The sequence below is a fragment of the Ylistrum balloti genome, unplaced genomic scaffold, assembly GCF_031769215.1.
Source record: "Ylistrum balloti isolate Yb309-2 unplaced genomic scaffold, AGI_CSIRO_Ybal_v1 Utg369888, whole genome shotgun sequence".
Classification (NCBI taxonomy): Eukaryota; Metazoa; Mollusca; class Bivalvia; order Pectinida; family Pectinidae; genus Ylistrum; species Ylistrum balloti.
Window position 1 is genome coordinate 1068665 of NW_026782022.1, and position 22407 is coordinate 1091071.

The 22407-nt window shown below is 39.6% G+C and overlaps 2 protein-coding genes across 2 annotated transcripts in view; both read right to left on the reverse strand.

Annotated features, from left to right (window-relative positions):
- The window catches only part of LOC132546369 (sodium/potassium/calcium exchanger 3-like), a 36219-nt gene extending 34902 nt beyond the window's left edge, over window positions 1-1317 (reverse strand). Inside the window, exon 1 of the mRNA XM_060210083.1 lies at window positions 503-1317. Within this exon, the coding sequence (XP_060066066.1) occupies window positions 503-734 (232 nt within the window). The 5' untranslated portion in view covers window positions 735-1317. The remainder of the gene's footprint in view (window positions 1-502) is intronic.
- Window positions 1318-17509: 16192 nt separating this feature from the next.
- Window positions 17510-20406, reverse strand: LOC132546387 (vigilin-like). The gene has a single exon (XM_060210102.1). It carries the CDS (start codon window positions 20337-20339, stop codon window positions 17901-17903), a length of 2439 nt encoding a protein of 812 aa, XP_060066085.1. The 5' UTR covers window positions 20340-20406; the 3' UTR covers window positions 17510-17900.
- Between the last annotated feature and the right edge of the window lie 2001 nt (window positions 20407-22407).

Below are 22407 nucleotides of genomic sequence, written 5' to 3' on the forward strand. Positions count from 1 at the left end.
CATTTATCAAGGGTGTAATGCCAATTAACTGTTAGCTGTTGACATTGATCAACAGGAAAATGAATTTATTGTCAAATGTTTACATTTATCAAGGGTTAAAGTAAATTTACTGTTAGCTGTTGACATTGATCACACAGTAAAATGAATTTATTGTCAAATGTTGACATTTATCAAGGGTTAAAGTTAATTTACTGTTAGCTGTTGACATTGATCACACAGTAAAATGAATTTATTGTCAAATGTTTACATTTATCAAGGGTGTAATGCCAATTAACTGTTAGCTGTTAACATTGATCACACAGTAAAATGTACTAAGATCATAAGGAGATATTCGATTATCATTCTAACTCGACACCAATATTTACAATAGAATGTTTATAAACGAGAGACAAGCATTCATCATTGAAGGCACTACAGTAATACGTATTACAGAATGACATTGTTATTTACCACGAACAAGTTACGCAATCAACAATGCATGATTATACAGCGATCAACTTACCATCTCCCACATCTGTTAAATCTCTTCTGTATCTTCCGGGTCCTGATTCTCGACTTAATGAGCTGATCCCGTCATGATATACAGCTTTGCGAACTACTGCTAGAACTAGGAAACAAACATAGGTTGATACGATAAACCCTAAAACCTGAAACTTCGTCTTTCTTTTTGCCTTCAAATACCACAATTTTGAATGTCTTTTTCGTGTCGCCTGCTCAACCCAGTCCGTATCCATAGTATTCCCTTGGTAGGTAATGGTCACTTCTGATTTGCCTTTCTATCAATAATTCACATGCTGGTTTGATCGTTATAGGCTTTACTGACCACTCGTGCGATCTCAATGAAGTTCTGGTCTATAGTCGGTTTTAACCAATTTTAGACGACAAGATAATAACACTGCACTCGGTACACATATCATTACCGTGGTGAAGCGGTCAGTAGGTAAGGCATATATTTACTTACAAATTTAATCTCACTTATCGATGCATGTACCTCGGGACTATTCGGAGAGAATGACATCGAAGGTCACGTGACCTACGCATCTGATGAAGAGGGTACATACATTAAACAATTATATATGTGTATAGATAGATAGTTAGAGATAAACATAGATAACGTTTACATACACAGATGTCATTACTCATCCTGTCCCACAATTTTACGTACAACGAAGTCACCAATAAGGACACTGAATATTCATTCACATATTCCATGCTTTTTTCTCCGCGGTCACATCTTACAGGCAGTTGTCAAAGTGAACGGAGTCAGTGTTCGGCATTTGTGAGACGCCTATCGTTCCTCAGTTCGGCATTCAGTGCTGCTGGTTAGTTCAAACAGATCGATCGGGCAGCGCTGGTTATAAGGTCTACAGGTAGATGGTAACTGTGATAGGTTAGAACCCTATCACGCTCCATCCTTATTAAATATTTACTGTATCCAATGTTTTTCTAAGCAATGCAGGGGGTAAAACAGTGGATATAACACAGACTACTGGAAATTAATTTTGATGAATGTCCTTAAAAATTCAGTTACATTCGTTAAGAAAGAATCAATCAAAGTCAGAACACACAAAATCAAATATCAGCATTATTTCAAAATTACATCGCGTACTGATACATACATACTTACATTTCAAATCGATTCGTTTCAGACACATAAGTGTATAAGGTGCCAATTTAACAAACAGACTCCAAACCAGTTAAATAAATGCAAAACTTAAAAAACAACAATAATTATACAAAAATGCTCTAAAACTGTCCAGTTTCAAACCTAAATTTTTCACAAATTTTTCATATCGATAATGAACACCTCAGATACACACTCTCAAATGGACATCTCAGACCACACTCTCAAATGGACATCTCAGATCCACACTCTCAAACGGACACCTCAGATACACACTCTCAAATGAACACCTAACATACACACTCTCAAATGGACACCTTAGATACACATTCTCAAATGGACATCTCAGATACACACTCTCAAATGGACACCTTAGATACACACTCTCAAACGGACACCTCAGATATACAAACTCAAACGGGCATCTCAGATACACTCAAATGGACACATTAGATACACACTCTTAAACGGACACTTCAGATACACACTCAAACGGACACCTTAGATACACATTCTCAAACGGACATCTCAGATACACTCTCAAATGGACACCTTAGATACACATTCTCAAATGGACATCTCAGATACACACTCTCAAATGGACACCTTAGATACACACTCTCAAACGGACACCTCAGATATACAAACTCAAACGGGCATCTCAGATACACTCAAATGGACACATTAGATACACACTCTTAAACGGACACTTCAGATACACACTCAAACGGACACCTTAGATACACATTCTCAAACGGACATCTCAGATACACTCTCAAATGGACACCTTAGATACACACTCTTAAACGGACACCTCAGTTACACACTCAAACGGACACCTCAGATACACACTTTCAAATCAACACCTTAGATACACACTCTCAAACGGACACCTCAGATAAACAAACTCAAACGGACACCTCAGATACACACTCTTAAACGGACATCTCAGATACACACTCTTAAACGGACATCTCAGATACACACTCTCAAATCAACACCTTAGATACACACTCTCAAACGGACACCTCAGATATACAAACTCAAACGGGCATCTCAGATACACACTCTCAAATGGACACATTAGATACACACTCTTAAACGGACACTTCAGATACACACTCAAACGGACACCTTAGATACACATTCTAAAACGGACAGATACACTCTCAAATGGACACCTTAGATACACACTCTTAAACGGACACCTCAGTTACACACTCAAACGGACACCTCAGATACACACTCTCAAATGGACATCTCAGATACACTCTCAAATGGACACCTTCGATACACACTCTTAAACGAACACCTCAGATACACACTCAAACGGACACCTCAGATACACACTCTCAAATCAACACCTTAGATACACACTCTCAAACGGACACCTCAGATAAACAAACTCAAACGGACATCTCAGATACACACTCTCAAACGGACATTTCAGATACACACTCTCAAATGGACACCTAACATACACACTTTCAAACAGACATCTCAGATCCACACTCTCGCTATGTGCGAAACGCCTATGAATTAACAATAGCATTTAAACTTTTTTTCCGTGGTCCGATCGGACATCTCGTTTTCTTTCGGCAAATATTTCTTTGAAAACTTCCAAAACGGTGTTGGCTTTCTTGATTTAAGAGGCTTTACCCAAGCATACCAGGAAAAATGATCGGTGACAACGAGTAAAAAGCACACACCGTCATTATGCTACTAGATGTTAGACATGTCGACCAAATCTCCATCCGAAGTGTAGTCAACGCCGATTAAAGGGGTTTTCACGAAAAGGGTCTTGTTTCTCACTTGTCTTCGAACTCTGTAGTGATCTTGGTTTTGTAGCCAATCGACGATCTTATAGTTACTTTCCCTTTTCAAGCCTTCAAACAACCTGGAGGGACCCGTTAATCCTTAAATGTGCTCAGGATCAAATCTTCCTCAGGTAATCTTCTTGATTTCTTGACAACATTTTCTCCTACGACTGACAAACACCTTCTCTTTATGCAATTATGTGCTACTAATATCTTAAATTGTTTTAGAAATGAATATGTCCTTTATACGTCACAGTAGTCTTTGGTAAATATTTCCAAAATCAATAATCCACGGTAACTATCATGGTCAATGTCATTTAACACATTGCAATAATCATTCTTCGTCTGAATACTCACTATCGCAAAAACCAAATCTTTTCTCTGTTTCCACCTCAAGTAAAATTTGCTAAGAGAACGAACGGAGGCAAGCATCGTAGACACAGAATTAAACAACATGGTAGAAATGACGCATGTTCCTCTAAATAGGTTAAAACAGCAGCAAACAACAGCAAACAGCAATTAAACAACATGGTAGAAATGACGCATGTTTCTCTAAATAGGTTAAAACAGCAGCAAACAGCAATTAAACAACATGGTAGAAATGACGCATGTTCCTCTAAATAGGTTAAAACAGCAGCAAACAGCAATTAAACAACATGGTAGAAATGACGCATGTTCCTCTAAATAGGTTAAACAGCAATTAAACAGCAGCAAACAGCAACAAACGGCAAACAAACAACCACAAAACATTAGCAAACGACAGCAAAACAGCAACAAACGCCAGGATCTCAATAGCAAACAACAACGAAGAACAATCAGCACGAACAACCACAAAATACCAGCAAACAAACAACAGCAATTAGCAGCAAATAACATCGAAATACTTATTCTACCACAGCCAAAAACCTCATTAAAGTCATCAAAACCAGCCCATCAGTCAAATTACATACTCTACCACAGTCAAATACACCAAAGATATCATCAAAACCAGACCGTCAGTCGAAATACATACTCTAACACAGCCAAACACATCAAAGATATCATCAAAACCAGCCTGTTAGTCGAAATACATACTCTACCACAGCCCAAAACATCCAATACATCGTCAAAACCAGCCCATCAGTCGAAATACTTACTCTACCACAGCCAAAAACATCCTATACATTGTCAAAACCAGCCCATCAGTCGACATACATACTCTACCACAGCCCAAAACATCCAATACATCTTCAAAACCAACCTGTCAGTCGAAATACTTACTCTACCACAGCCCAAAACATCCTATACATTGTCAAAACCAGCCCATCAGTCGAAATACATACTCTACCACAGCCCAAAACATCCAATACATCGTCAAAACCAGCCCATCAGTCGAAATACTTACTCTACCACAGCCCAAAACATCCAATACATCGTCAAAACCAGCCCATCAGTCGACATACATACTCTACCACAGCCCAAAACATCCAATACATCGTCAAAACCAGCCCATCAGTCGAAATACTTACTCTACCACAGCCCAAAACATCCAATACATTGTCAAAACCAGCCAATCAGTCGAAATACATACTCTACCACAGCCAACAACATCCAATACATCGTCAAAACCAGCCTGTCAGTCGAAATACTTACTCTACCACAGCCCAAAACATCCTATACATTGTCAAAACCAGCCAATCAGTCGAAATACATACTCTACCACAGCCAAAAACATTACCGATGTCATCAAAACCAACCTGTAAGTCGAAATACATACTCTACCACAGCCAAAAACATCCAATACATCGTCAAAACCAGCCTGTCAGTCGAAATACATACTCTACCACAGCTAAACACATCGAAGATGTCATCAAAACCAGCCCATCAGTCGAAATACATACTCTACCACAGCCAAAAACATCAACGATGTCATCAAAACCAGCCCATCAGTCGAAATACATACTCTACCACAGCCAAAAACATCCAATACATCGTCAAAACCAGCCTGTTAGTCGAAATACATACTCTACCACAGCCAAAAACATCACCGATGTCATCAAAACCAACATGTAAGTCGAAATACATACTCTACCACAGCCAACAACATCCAATACATCGTCAAAACCAGCCCATCAGTCGACATACATACTCTACCACAGCCAAACACATCCTATACATCGTCAAAACCAGCCTGTCAGTCGACATACATACTCTACCACAGCCAAACACATCCAATACATCTTCAAAACCAGCCCATCAGTCGACATACATACTCTACCACAGCCAAACACATCCAATACATCGTCAAAACCAGCCCATCAGTCGACATACATACTCTACCACAGCCAAACACATCCAATACATCGTCAAAACCAGCCTGTCAGTCGACATACATACTCTACCACAGCCAAAAACATCCAATACATCGTCAAAACCAGCCCATCAGTCGACATACATACTCTACCACAGCCAAAAACATCCAATACATCGTCAAAACCAGCCCATCAGTCGACATACATACTCTACCACAGCCCAAAACATCCAATACATCGTCAAAACCAGCCTGTCAGTCGACATACATACTCTACCACAGCCAAAAACATCCAATACATCTTCAAAACCAGCCCATCAGTCGACATACATACTCTACCACAGCCCAAAACATCCAATACATCGTCAAAACCAGCCTGTCAGCCGAAATACATACTCTACCACAGCCAAAAACAAAACATCCAAAACATCAGTCATAATACTCTACCACAGCCAAAAACATCCAATACATCGTCAAAACCAGCCCATCAGTCGACATACATACTCTACCACAGCCAAAAACATCCAATACATCGTCAAAACCAGCCTGTTAGTCGAAATACATACTCTACCACAGCCAAAAACATCCAATACATCGTCAAAACCAGCCCATCAGTCGACATACATACTCTACCACAGCCAAAAACATCCAATACATCGTCAAAACCAGCCCATCAGTCGACATACATACTCTACCACAGCCAAAAACATCCAATACATCGTCAAAACCAGCCCATCAGTCGACATACATACTCTACCACAGCCAAAAACATCCAATACATCGTCAAAACCAGCCTGTCAGTCGACATACATACTCTACCACAGCCAAAAACATCCAATACATCGTCAAAACCAGCCCATCAGTCGACATACATACTCTACCACAGCCAAAAACATCCAATACATCGTCAAAACCAGCCCATCAGTCGACATACATACTCTACCACAGCCAAAAACATCCAATACATCGTCAAAACCAGCCTGTCAGCCGAAATACATACTCTACCACAGCCAAAAACATCCAATACATCGTCAAAACCAGCCCGTCAGTCGACATACATACTCTACCACAGCCAAAAACATCCAATACATCGTCAAAACCAGCCATACTCTACCACAGCCAAAAACATCCAATACATCGTCAAAACCAGCCCATAGTCGACATACATACTCTACCACAGCCAAAAACATCCAATACATCGTCAAAACCAGCCTGTCAGTCGAAATACATACTCTACCACAGCCAAAAACATCCAATAACAGCGAACATACTCTACCACAGCTAAACACATCGCAGATGTCATCAAAACCAGCCAATCAGTCGAAATACATACTCTACCACAGCCCAAAACATCCAATACATCGTCAAAACCAGCCTGTCAGTCGACATACATACTCTACCACAGCCAAACACATCCAATACATCGTCAAAACCAGCCTGTCAGTCGAAATACATACTCTACCACAGCCAAAAACATCCAATACATCGTCAAAACCAGCCCGTCAGTCGACATACATACTCTACCACAGCCAAAAACATCCAATACATCGTCAAAAAAACATCGAAATACATACCACCACACATCGTCAAAACCAGCCTGTCAGTCGAAATACATACTCTACCACAGCCAAAAACATCCAATACATCGTCAAAACCAGCCTGTCAGTCGAAATACATACTCTACCACAGCCAAAAACATCCAATACATCGTCAAAACCAGCCCATCAGTCGACATACATACTCTACCACAGCCAAAAACATCCAATACATCGTCAAAACCAGCCCATCAGTCGACATACATACTCTACCACAGCCAAAAACATCCAATACATCGTCAAAACCAGCCTGTCAGTCGAAATACATACTCTACCACAGCCAAAAAAACATCCAACCACATGTCAAAACCAGCCCATCAGTCGACATACATACTCTACCACAGCCAAAAACATCCAATACATCGTCAAAACCAGCCCATCAGTCGACATACATACTCTACCACAGCCAAACACATCCAATACATCGTCAAAACCAGCCCATCAGTCGACATACATACTCTACCACAGCCCAAAACATCCAATACATCTTCAAAACCAGCCTGTCAGTCGAAATACATACTCTACCACAGCCAACAACATCAACGATGTCATCAAAACCAGCCCATCAGTCGACATACATACTCTACCACAGCCAAAAACATCCAATACATCGTCAAAACCAGCCCATCAGTCGACATACATACTCTACCACAGCCAAAAACATCCAATACATCGTCAAAACCAGCCTGTCAGTCGACATACATACTCTACCACAGCCAAACACATCCAATACATCGTCAAAACCAGCAAGTCAGTCGACATACATAATCTACCACAGCCAATCACATCCAATACATCGTCAAAACCAGCCTGTCAGTCGAACATACATACTCTACCACAGCCAAAAACATCCAATACATGTCAAAACCAGCCCATCAGTCGAAATACATACTCTACCACAGCCAAAACATCCAATACATCGTCAAAACCAGCCAGTCGAAATACATACTCTACCACAGCCAAAAACATCCAATACATCGTCAAAACCAGCCCGTCAGTCGACATACATACTCTACCACAGCCAAAAACATCCAATACATCGTCAAAACCAGCCCATCAGTCGACATACATACTCTACCACAGCCAAAAACATCCAATACATCGTCAAAACCAGCCTGTCAGTCGAAATACATACTCTACCACAGCCCAAAACATCCAATACATCGTCAAAACCAGCCCATCAGTCGACATACATACTCTACCACAGCCAAAAACATCCAATACATCGTCAAAACCAGCCCATCAGTCGAAATACATACTCTACCACAGCCAAAAACATCCAATACATCGTCAAAACCAGCCTGTCAGTCGAAATACATACTCTACCACAGCCAAAAACATCCAATACATCGTCAAAACCAGCCTGTTAGTCGAAATACATACTCTACCACAGCCAAAAACATCCAATACATCGTCAAAACCAGCCCATCAGTCGATATACATACTCTACCACAGCCAAAAACACATCTACCACAGCCAAAAACATCCAATACATCGTCAAAACCAGCCTGTCAGCCGAAATACATACTCTACCACAGCCGAAACCATCAATGATGTCATGAAAATCAGCCCATTAGCCGAAATACATACTCTACCACAGCCAAAAACATCCAATACATCGTCAAAACCAGCCCATCAGTCGACATACATACTCTACCACAGCCAAACACATCCAATACATCGTCAAAACCAGCCTGTCAGTCGACATACATACTCTCAAAAACACCAGTCAAAACCAGTCAGTCGACATACATACTCTACCACAGCCAAAAACATCCATCCAATACATCGTCAAAACCAGCCCATCAGTCGACATACATACTCTACCACAGCCAAAAACATCCAATACATCGTCAAAACCAGCCTGTTAGTCGAAATACATACTCTACCACAGCCAAAAACATCCAATACATCGTCAAAACCAGCCCATCAGTCGACATACATACTCTACCACAGCCAAACACATCCAATACATCGTCAAAACCAGCCCATCAGTCGACATACATACTCTACCACAGCCAAAAACATCCAATACATCGTCAAAACCAGCCCATCAGTCGACATACATACTCTACCACAGCCAAAAACATCCAATACATCGTCAAAACCAGCCTGTTAGTCGAAATACATACTCTACCACAGCCAAAAACATCCAATACATCGTCAAAACCAGCCCATCAGTCGACATACATACTCTACCACAGCCAAAAACATCCAATACATCGTCAAAACCAGCCCATCAGTCGACATACATACTCTACCACAGCCAAAAACATCCAATACATCGTCAAAACCAGCCTGTCAGTCGAAATACATACTCTACCACAGCCAAAAACATCCAATACATCGTCAAAACCAGCCCATCAGTCATACATACTCTACCACAGCACATCCAATACATCGTCAAAACCAGCCCATCAGTCGAAATACATACTCTACCACAGCCAAAAACATCCAATACATCGTCAAAACCAGCCTGTCAGTCGAATACATACTCTACCACAGCCAAAAACATCCAATATTTCTTCAAAACCAGCCCATCAGTCGACATACATACTCTACCACAGCCAAACACATCCAATACATCGTCAAAACCAGCCTGTCAGTCGAAATACATACTCTACCACAGCCAAAAACATCCAATACATCGTCAAAACCAGCCCATCAGTCGACATACATACTCTACCACACCCAAAAACATCACCGATGTCATCAAAACCAGCCCATCAGTCGACATACATACTCTACAACAGCCAAAAACATCCAATACATCGTCAAAACCAACCTGTAAGTCGAAATACATACTCTACCACAGCCCATCAGCATACATACTCTACCACAGCCAAAAACATCCAATACATCGTCAAAACCAGCCCATCAGTCGACATACATACTCTACCACAGCCAAAAACATCCAATACATCGTCAAAACCAGCCCATCAGTCGACATACATACTCTACCACAGCCAAAAACATCCAATACATCGTCAAAACCAGCCTGTCAGTCGAAATACATACTCTACCACAGCTAAACACATCGAAGATGTCACAGCCAAAAACATCCAATACATCGTCAAAACCAGCCTGTCAGTCGAATACATACTCTACCACAGCCAAACACATCCAATACATCGTCAAAACCAGCCCATCAGTCGACATACATACTCTACCACAGCCAAACACATCCAATACATCGTCAAAACCAGCCCATCAGTCGACATACATACTCTACCACAGCCCAAAACATCCAATACATCGTCAAAACCAGCCTGTCAGTCGACATACATACTCTACCACAGCCAAACACATCCAATACATCGTCAAAACCAGCCCATCAGTCGACATACATACTCTACCACAGCCAAAAACATCCAATACATCGTCAAAACCAGCCCATCAGTCGACATACATACTCTACCACAGCCAAAAACATCCAATACATCGTCAAAACCAGCCCATCAGTCGACATATATACTCTACCACAGCTAAACACATCGAAGATGTCATCAAAACCAGCCCATCAGTCGACATACATACTCTACCACAGCCAAACACATCCAATACATCGTCAAAACCAGCCCATCAGTCGACATACATACTCTACCACAGCCAAAAACATCCAATACATCGTCAAAACCAGCCTGTCAGTCGAAATACATACTCTACCACAGCCAAAAACATCCAATACATCGTCAAAACCAGCCTGTCAGTCGAAATACATACTCTACCACAGCCAAAAACATCCAATACATCGTCAAAACCAGCCTGTCAGTCGAAATACATACTCTACCACAGCCAAAAACATCCAATACATCGTCAAAACCAGCCTGTTAGTCGAAATACATACTCTACCACAGCCAAAAACATACATCGTCAAAACCAGCCTGTCAGTCGACATACATACTCTACCACAGCCAAACACATCCTATACATCGTCAAAACCAGCCTGTCAGTCGACATACATACTCTACCACAGCCAAACACATCCAATACATCGTCAAAACCAGCCCATCAAAATACACTCTACCACAGCCAAAAACATCCAATACATCGTCAAAACCAGCCCATCAGTCGACATACATACTCTACCACAGCCAAAAACATCCAATACATCGTCAAAACCAGCCCATCAGTCGACATACATACTCTACCACAGCCAAAAACATCCAATACATCGTCAAAACCAGCCCATCAGTCGACATACATACTCTACCACAGCCAAACACATCCAATACATCGTCAAAACCAGCCCATCAGTCGACATACATACTCTACCACAGCCAAAACATCCAATACATCAGTCAAAACCAGCCCTGTCAGTCGAGTCGAAATACATACTCTACCACAGCCCAAAACATCCAATACATCGTCAAAACCAGCCTGTCAGTCGACATACATACTCTACCACAGCCAAAAACATCCAATACATCGTCAAAACCAGCCTGTTAGTCGACATACATACTCTACCACAGCCAAAAACATCCAATACATCGTCAAAACCAGCCCATCAGTCGACATACATACTCTACCACAGCCAAAAACATCCAATACATCGTCAAAACCAGCCTGTCAGTCGAAATACATACTCTACCACAGCCAAAAACATCCAATACATCGTCAAAACCAGCCTGTCAGTCGAAATACATACTCTACCACAGCCAAAAACATCCAATACATCGTCAAAACCAGCCTGTCAGTCGAAATACATACTCTACCACAGCCAAAAACATCCAATACATCGTCAAAACCAGCCTGTCACAAATACATACTCTACCACAGCCAAAAACATCCAATACATCGTCAAAACCAGCCCATCAGTCGAAATACATACTCTACCAACAGCCAAAACATCCAATACATCGTCAAAACCATGTCACGACCATACATACTCTACCACAGCCAAAATCATCAAAGACATCGCCAAAACTAGCCCGTCAGTCGACATACATACTCTACCACAGCCAAACACATCCAACACATCTTCAAAACCAGCCCATCAGTCGACATACATTCTCTACCACAGCCAAAAAAAAACATCCAATACATCAGTCAAAACCAGCCAAAAACATCCCATGTCAGTCGACATACATACTCTACCACAGCCAAAAACATCCAATACATCGTCAAAACCAGCCCATCAGTCGAATACATACTCTACCACAGCCAAAAACATCCAATACATCGTCAAAACCAGCCCATCAGTCGACATACATACTCTACCACAGCCAAAAACATCCAATACATCGTCAAAACCAGCCTGTCAGTCGAAATACATACTCTACCACAGCCAAAAACATCCAATACATCGTCAAAACCAGCCTGTCAGTCGAAATACATACTCTACCACAGCCAAAAACATCAAAACAAAACCAGCCCATCAGTCGACATACATACTCTACCACAGCCAAAAACATCCAATACATCGTCAAAACCAGCCTGTCAGTCGACATACATACTCTACCACAGCCAAAAACATCCAATACATCGTCAAAACCAGCCTGTTAGTCGAAATACATACTCTACCACAGCCAAACACATCCAATACATCGTCAAAACCAGCCCATCAGTCGACATACATACTCTACCACAGCCAAAAACATCCAATACATCGTCAAAACCAGCCTGTCAGCCGAAATACATACTCTACCACAGCCAAAAACATCCAATACATCGTCAAAACCAGCCTGTCAGCCGAAATAAAACACAGCCAAAAACATCCAATACATCGTCAAAACCAGCCTGTCAGTCGAAATACATACTCTACCACAGCCAAAAACATCCAATACATCGTCAAAACCAGCCTGTCAGTCGAAATACATACTCTACCACAGCCAAAAACATCCAATACATCGTCAAAACCAGCCCATCAGTCGACATACATACTCTACCACAGCCAAAAACATCCAATACATCGTCAAAACCAGCCTGTTAGTCGAAATACATACTCTACCACAGCCAAAAACATACCACAGCCAAAAACATCCAATACATCGTCAAAACCAGCCCATCAGTCGACATACATACTCTACCACAGCCAAACACATCCAATACATCGTCAAAACCAGCCTGTCAGTCGACATACATACTCTACCACAGCCAAACACATCCAAACACCAGTACATCAAAAAACCAACCTGTCAGTCGACATACATTCTCTACCACAGCCAAAAACATCCAATACATCGTCAAAACCAGCCCATCAGTCGACATACATACTCTACCACAGCCAAAAACATCCAATACATCGTCAAAACCAACATGTAAGTCGAAATACATACTCTACCACAGCCAAACACATCCAATACATCGTCAAAACCAGCCCATCAGTCGACATACATACTCTACCACAGCCAAAAACATCCAATACATCGTCAAAACCAGCCCATCAGTCGACATACAACTCTACCACAGCCAAAAACATCCAATACATCAGTCAGTCGACATACATACTCTACCACAGCCAAAAACATCCAATACATCGTCAAAACCAGCCCATCAGTCGACATACATACTCTACCACAGCCAAAAACATCCAATACATCGTCAAAACCAGCCCATCAGTACCACAGCCAAAAACATCCAATACATCAAAACCACATACATACATACTCTACCACAGCCAAAAACATCCAATACATCGTCAAAACCAGCCTGTCAGTCGAAATACATACTCTACCACAGCCAAAAACATCCAATACATCGTCAAAACCAGCCCATCATACATCGTCAAAAAACCAGTCAAAACCAGCCTGTCAGTCGAAATACATACTCTACCACAGCCAAAAACATCCAATACATCGTCAAAACCAGCCCATCAGTCGACATACATACTCTACCACAGCCAAAAACATCCAATACATCGTCAAAACCAGCCTGTCAGCCCAAAACACTCTCCACATACATCGTCAAAACCAGCCCATCAGTCGACATACATACTCTACCACAGCCAAACACATCCAATACATCGTCAAAACCAGCCCATCAGTCGACATACATACTCTACCACAGCCAAAAACATCCAATACATCGTCAAAACCAGCCTGTCAGTCGAAATACATACTCTACCACAGCCAACAACATCAACGATGTCATCAAAACCAGCCCATCAGTCGACATACATACTCTACCACAGCCAAACACATCCAATACATCGTCAAAACCAGCCCATCAGTCGACATACATACTCTACCACAGCCAAACACATCCAATACATCGTCAAAACCAGCCCATCAGTCGACATACATACTCTACCACAGCCAAAAACATCCAATACATCGTCAAAACCAACCTGTAAGTCGAAATACATACTCTACCACAGTCAAAAACATCCAATACATCGTCAAAACCAGCCTGTCAGTCGAAATACATACTCTACCACAGCCCAAAACATCCAATACATCGTCAAAACCAGCCTGTCAGTCGAAATACATACTCTACCACAGCCCAAAACATCCAATACATCGTCAAAACCAGCCTGTTAGTCGAAATACATACTCTACCACAGCCAAAAACATCCAATACATCGTCAAAACCAGCCCATCAGTCGACATACATACTCTACCACAGCCAAAAACATCCAATACATCGTCAAAACCAGCCTGTCAGCCGAAATACATACTCTACCACAGCTAAACACATCGAAGATGTCATCAAAACCAGCCCGTCAGTCGACATACATACTCTACCACAGCCAAACACATCCAACACATCTTCAAAACCAGCCCATCAGTCGACATACATTCTCTACCACAGCCAAAAACATCCAATACATCGTCAAAACCAGCCCATCAGTCAAAATACATACTCTACCACAGCCAAAATCATCAAAGACATCGCCAAAACCAGCCCATCAGTCAAAATACATACTCTACCACAGCCAAAATTATCAAAGACATTGCCAAAACCAGTCCGTCCGTCGAAATACTTACTCTACCACAGCGAAATACATCAACGATGTCATCAAAACCAGCCTGTCAGTCAAAATACATACTCTACCACAGCCAAAAACCTCTCCACCTAGGCATGCCTGAAACCAAATTGGGACAGAAGCAATGCATTCCTACAGATGAGAAAGGATTTTAAAGAACTTGCTTTATTTCCCATTTTAATTTGGGCCCAGACCCACAGCTTAAGTAAAATTAGTTCCCCTTCTACCAAGGATGCTTTAGACCAATTTGGTCAAAATCTGCTTTCTCATTCATGACTTTTAGCAATTTGTAGGAAAAGTTGATGGATGGCATATAACAGATGCTATGGTATGGCTTAAGCTAAGCTCACTAGTTACAAGGTTCACTAAAATTGATTAATGCCACAATTATAGACCAAGGGGCCTTAGGGGGACCTACATATAACCTGAGAAAGATATCAATCCATCCACCACTTCTCAAGAAATAGTGATAACAAAACTTTCAAAATACAAGATAGCCACCTATCATCCCCTCCCCCACCACTTCTCTTGTCATTGCCAACAGAGTTTATTCATAAAATCATGAAATGGTATTTAATTTGGATGACATGAGATATACATTCTTTTCAATTAGAACCTTGATTTCAAATTTGAACATGTTTGTATAAATAAATATTCAGTGATGAACAAGCCCACTAAACGCTTTAACGTTGGTCATAAAAAAAAGTGAGCCAATATGAAGAAGTCAAAACACAAGTATGGAGGAGTATGGAGGAATGATGTGTACAGTAATTTGTTGAGTTTGTCAGCTTAAATAAATAAGTTTAATCTTACACGGGACGAGCACTTTCAATGTTGAAATCCATTCAGTAGTTATGAGTAGCTAATACATCGCTGAATTCCCAAAGGGGTACAAGTTTCCAAAAATGGCAGATAACTCTACCTGATATTGATTACGCACATTTGCAATGTATGAGCATCATTGCCAGCATGTTACATTTAGTAGTATAAGAGAAGTAGATGATATATCATTACATTCCTAAAGCTCAACCGAATATAGATTACAAGCATCTATAACGATAAAGATTATAGCCGACAAGTGTCATTGAAATCAATTCAGTAGTTTAGGAGGAGTAGCTGGTACACATCTTTATATCTACAGACAAACTTACGGATGGATAGACAAATGGAAAGACAACCTGGTTCCAGTATAACATCCCCTTTCCCTCTTCTTTACTTCATGGAAGGGCGGGGTGGGGTGGGGTGGGGTGGGGTGGGGTGGGGCAGGGTGGAGGTTTTAGGCCCAAGGGGAGGGAGAAGGTTTAACCATATATACACAATTTGATTCTCTTTCTCTGTGGATGCTTCTGACCAGAATCTGCAGGTAATCAGACCCTCAAGACCAGTGGTGCTTTTCAGAGAGAAAAAAATTGGAAAAAAAGTTAACAGATGGAAACCTGACACTTGACAGACAATGTGCTAAGGTAAGTTAAAAATTCAATTTAAAACATCTAATCTGACATTATAATATAATTTATGAGCAGTAAAACAATTTCAGTTTAGAAAGTCTACATCTCTTCTTGGTCAACAGGCCAATTCTTGCATATGAAAATATGGCTATCCTAGAGTTTTCCATTCTCTAGAATGCTGTTGAAAAAAATAGAATTTCTATTTCAATTGTTAATGTTTGATACAGCCATCATCAATTTACTTATACGAGGGGGATCTCTGATCCTCTGAAATCGTAGGCAGTCAGACCACCTTTACTAAAGAAGAAATACACATATGGTAACAAACCAGAAATTGGTATGAAAAATCTGGATTTTCAGCATAGATCATAAACAATGTTAAATGCCCAAAAAATAAATGTTAAATAGAAATAAAAGCAGTATCAATAACTCAGTAATAAATCTTTATTTCTTTTTGGTTTTCATTTTATTCATTTTCATTTTTTTCACTTCATTAAGCTGAAATAATTCTTTCAAAACATAAAAGTTGTCACTAAATTATTGAACTGTATTTCTATCAATCTGTATTCATTTATCCATTTATTATAAATTATTTATCCATGTTTTATGGAAGCTTAAATAATTTTTTTTTATAAAAATTGACTGTTGAATAAATATTTCTCATCTTCCTTGTCTTTTTACTTCTCAAATTTTACACAATACTTGCATATTATTTATGAGTTTATGAAAAGAAAATTCTTTCAAAGAAATCTTTACAACTTTAAATGAAAGTACTATAAAAAAAATCATAAAAATAACACATGTTCAGATCAAGCTGTCCTGTTTCAACTATTACTTAATGTATCAATAGGGTAGGACTGAGCATACAAAGAATTAATTGGCAATTGTGTTGTGTGAAACCATAACTGAAAATTCAGATTTTGGTAAATCAATATTCAGAATCAGAGCTAGCCCTGAATCTTAACTTATTAATTATGTACCACATATCAGCTCAGCTATATTCAATGATTTATTCACTTCTTCAATATTCCAAATTACTCTGCAGACAACTTTATGACAATTTTATTTTATGTTCCAACTGAAAATTGAACCCAGTCACTAATATCTATTGTAGCTTGTTGTATCCTCCTGTTCTAGTCAACACAAAGCATAAACATCATCCAGTCTTGAACTAGGCACCCTCGTCTGTGAACACCTTTTCATTGGAGGGAAAAAATCTCATCTTTTATTTTTTGGATCTCCTGTTCAACTTTTTCAACCGCTTTATTCACCACTTCAGTATTAGGCCCAGATACAACTACATGACCATCTTTTTGTACAGTCAATTCAAAATTGAGTCCAGTTCCTGATATAAATCGTTTGATGTTAGATCCTCCTTTACCAATGATCATTCCACATATTTGCTCATGAAAATAAGAATCTTCATCTGTAAACACCTTTCTGTGGAAGGGAAAATTGATCCTATCCTTTATTCTTTGGATCTCCTGCTCAACTTTTTCTATCGCTTCATTCACCACTTTCACATTAAGCCCAGATACAACTATATGACCAGTTTTTTGCACAGTCAAATCGAAATCGAGTCCAGTTTCTGATACAAGTCGCTTAACATTAGATCCTCCTTTACCAATGATCATTCCACATATTTGCTCATGAAAATAAGAATCTTCATCTGTAAACACCTTTCTGTGGAAGGGAAAATTTATCTTATTCTTTAAACTTTGGATCTCTTGTTGAACTTTTTCTACCGCTTCATTCACCACTTTCACATTAGGCCCAGATACAACTATATGACTACCTTTTTGCATGGTCAATCTAAAATTGAGTCCTGTTTCTGATACAAGTCGTTGGACATTAGATCCCCTTTTTCCGATGATCTTTCTACCTATCTGCTGATGACGATCAGCATCCCTATCAGTGAAAACCACTTGATTGAAGGGAAAAATTGTTTCATTCTTTATTCTTTGGATCTCCTGTTGAACTTTTTTCACTGCTTTATTCACTACTTCTGCATTAGGCCCAGATACCATTATATAACCACTTTTATGCCTGGTCAATCTAAAATTGAGTCCAGTCTCATATACAAGTTGTTTGACTTTAGATCCTCCTTTTCCAATCACCATACTAAATATCTTCTCATGAATATCAGCATCCTCATCTATGAATACGAATTCATGAAAAGGAAAAATTGTTTCATTCTTTATTCTTTGGATTTCCTGTTGAACTTTTTCTACCGCTTTATTCATCAATTCAGCATCAGGCACAGATACAACTACATGACCACTTTTTTGCATGGTCAAATCAAAATTGAGTCCAGTTTTTGATCTTAATCGTTGGATGTTAGATCCTCCTTTACCAATGATCATTCTACCTATTCGTTCACGAAGATCAACATCCTCATCTATGAACACCACTTCATTGAAGGGAAAAATTGTTTCGGTTTTTATTCTTTGAATCTCCTGTTGAACTTTTTCTACGGCTTTATTCACCACTTCGACATCGTGTCCAGATATAACTATAGGACCTCCTTTTTGAATAGTCAATTCAAAATCTAGTCCAGTATCTGATATAAATCGTTCAACACCAGTTCCTCTTTTTCCAATGATAATTCTACCTATTCGTTCACGAAGATCAGCATCCTCATCTATGAACACCACTTCATTGAAGGGAAAAATTGTTTCATTTTTTATTCTTTGGATCTCCTGTTGAACTGTTTCTACCGCTTTATTCACCACTTCAACATCGTGTCCAGATACAACTACATGACCACCTTTTTGTAAAGTCAATTCAAAATTGAGCCCAGTATCTGATGCAAGTCGTTTGATGTTGGATCCACCTACTCCAATGATTTTTCTTCCTATTTGCTCATGCAAAGCGGAATGCTCACCTGTGAACACCTTTCTGTTAATGGGAAAATTGACCTTATTCTTTATTCTTTTGATTTCCTGTTGAACTTTTTCTACAGCTTTATTCACAACTTCAGTATTAGGCCCAGATACCATTATATGACTACTTTTTTGCAAGGTCAATCTAAAATTGAGTCCAGTTTCTGATACAAGTCGTTGGACATTAGATCCTCCTTTACCAATGATCATTCTACCTATTCGTTCACGAAGATCAACATCCTCATCTATGAACACCACTTCATTGAAGGGAAAAATTGTTTCATTTTTTATTCTTTGAATCTCCTGTTGAACTTTTTCTACCGCTTTATTCACCACTTCGACATCATGTCCAGATATAACTATATGACCACCTTCTTGTATAGTCAAATCAAAATTGAGTCCAGTTTCTGATATAAATCGTTTGACATTATAGCCTCTTTTTCCAATAATTAATCTGACTATTAGCTCACGAAGATTTGCATCCTCATCTGTGTACACATTTTTAGTAAAGTTTTGCTGGTGTTCTGACCTCTTTGTGACGAATCTTTGGATTTGGCTTCTTTTCTCTTCTCTTGCACTCTCTAATCCATCATCTTTGCTTCGTGTGCTGAACCCAAATCCACTTCTTCGTATGTAATCTACTTTTTCACTTACGTATAACCTGCGAGGAAACTTCGGATCTGTTAAGAATTGTCGAGAGTGCTTGGGTTTTACTAACGATAGACAGTGGTGCAAATGCTGGTTTTGAATCAACATAACATTTCTTACCGCACTTACGCTTGCAATCCGATGTCGGTTATTAATAAGGCGACAAGAAATCCTACTACGATACCTTTTGGCGAAGTTAGAAATGAAAGTCGCCATGATGCCTATTCGTTCCGATAAACACGTGGAGTCTGTTCTTTTATGAAGACAAATCGGTCTATACCTCTTGCACCCTTGAAATGTAATATTTCAGACCTACATCGAGACGGACTTGACAACATCAATACATATATTTTAAAACTTTACTAGCGTTCGTTAGAAACCTAAACTAGACCTGTATGTTATCCCTCATTTCATATCTGAGCAGGTCTAGTAAAACAGATCTAACCGATAATTAACAACGGCCCCGCTTGCGTGGTCTTCCTAAAACACGCCTATACATACAGAAAGTAACATAAAGCTTCAACAACCGGCATCTACAAACGTGGTAACAGAGGCCTTAGTAGGCTGAATGACAACAATTATCAAAGCAGGTAACAGGAATTACACAACCATTACTGTACAGTAACAGTTTAATAATTAAATTAGTTACATATGTATCACTTGTACATTAATTGAAATTAAATCATGTTTCGTTTTGTTTGTTAATTAATAGTCTGTCTGTTACCTGTACTGTGTATTTTGGAAAGTACCTGTCCTAGTTATAGTGTAGTCACGTGTCGTGCATGTGCCACGGCAAAGCCCGTCCAGTACATGTCCTATGATGTCCTTATTTGGAGTTGTTGTCGTCTCATATATAAATCAGATATGTGAGTTGTAAGGAAAGCATTGTAGGTGTGTGAAGTTTTAATAAAAAAAACTAAAAGAACCCGTGCTAATATTGCAGTTGTTCGCATCTCCTTGTGAAGGAAATATCATCCGGATTCCTACGAATTATACCTAATTACTACTGGTAACATGAAAAAAGTACAAGTATCATATGACCAGGTGTTTCGGAAGGTAAGCGTCTTCTGTTTTATCGACGACACACATGCAATCATGCTTAACGTTAATCCACCTAAGTAATCAGATCAGAACAAAGTAAACAGCAACGGAACCCGAATGTATACTAACGAGCATCGAACACGTCCGACTTCATATAGCACAAATTATCTCCTGTGAGATTAGTATGGCGTCCGCAAATCTCTCCATAATCTTCACCAACCTGTATCTCTCAAAACCATTTGTCGTGAATTTGTCTGTCAGTTGCCTACATCTTTCACGAAATCGTATATCTGGAACAAGCCCTTGATTTATGGGTTATCAAAACGCCAACTTTCCAGTAAAAAAAAATGTCGATAGTTTCGGGTCAGGATGTAGGTCGAGGCATATGAAAAGGTTTAAAGTGTTTGTCTGCGTGGATTATCTGTCTAAATTGTTGTTTATAGGGATTTCTGATGTACATACATAATATTTGTCTTGTCTGTCTCTGAATGGTAAAGGTACACTGATAAAACAACGGACATCGTGCGTGGAGAGACACCAACAAGAGACGGGACAAACAAATAAACTTTGTAACTGCTAAGGTCAAAAAAATACCTTGGGCTTTCTATGTCGGAAGGTAAAGGCCAGTTCTTCTAATATAAAAGACCATGCCTACAAAACGTAAGTTCGTCCCTGCATCTGTATGAGAACCCCAATAATACCAACCAAGTGAGCCAAATTAAGATAGTACAATGACGTGCCGTAGATTCGTGTGTATTATATATTATAAGATCGGTAACTGACATTAACGAACCATTACACTGGTTTTCCCTTCAGACACTTCATTCTGGTAATGTTCTACAAAGTTCTCAATAATAATCGCAATATATTCTACAGAGCTACAAATTTCAGCAGACACTAGAACCAGAGTCTTGTCACCGCAGTCTTCAAACTTTCAAACGCGTGTATACACCCAAAGACTACATCTGATACAGTGGAAGCTTTCAAAGCTGCCCTCCCTGTATGATATCTTTTCTGTACATTTTAAATTATTCTCTCCGTGCACATAGTTTCATCATAAAACAAATGAACACACAAACAAAAAACAACAAAACAAAAATTTCAATGTACATTCCAGCGAATGACAAGAAGAAAA

Bases quoted from the DNA above. Each gene is read 5' to 3' on its own strand.
- LOC132546387 (XM_060210102.1), bottom strand. From the start codon at position 20,339: ATGTTGATTCAAAACCAGCATTTGCACCACTGTCTATCGTTAGTAAAA.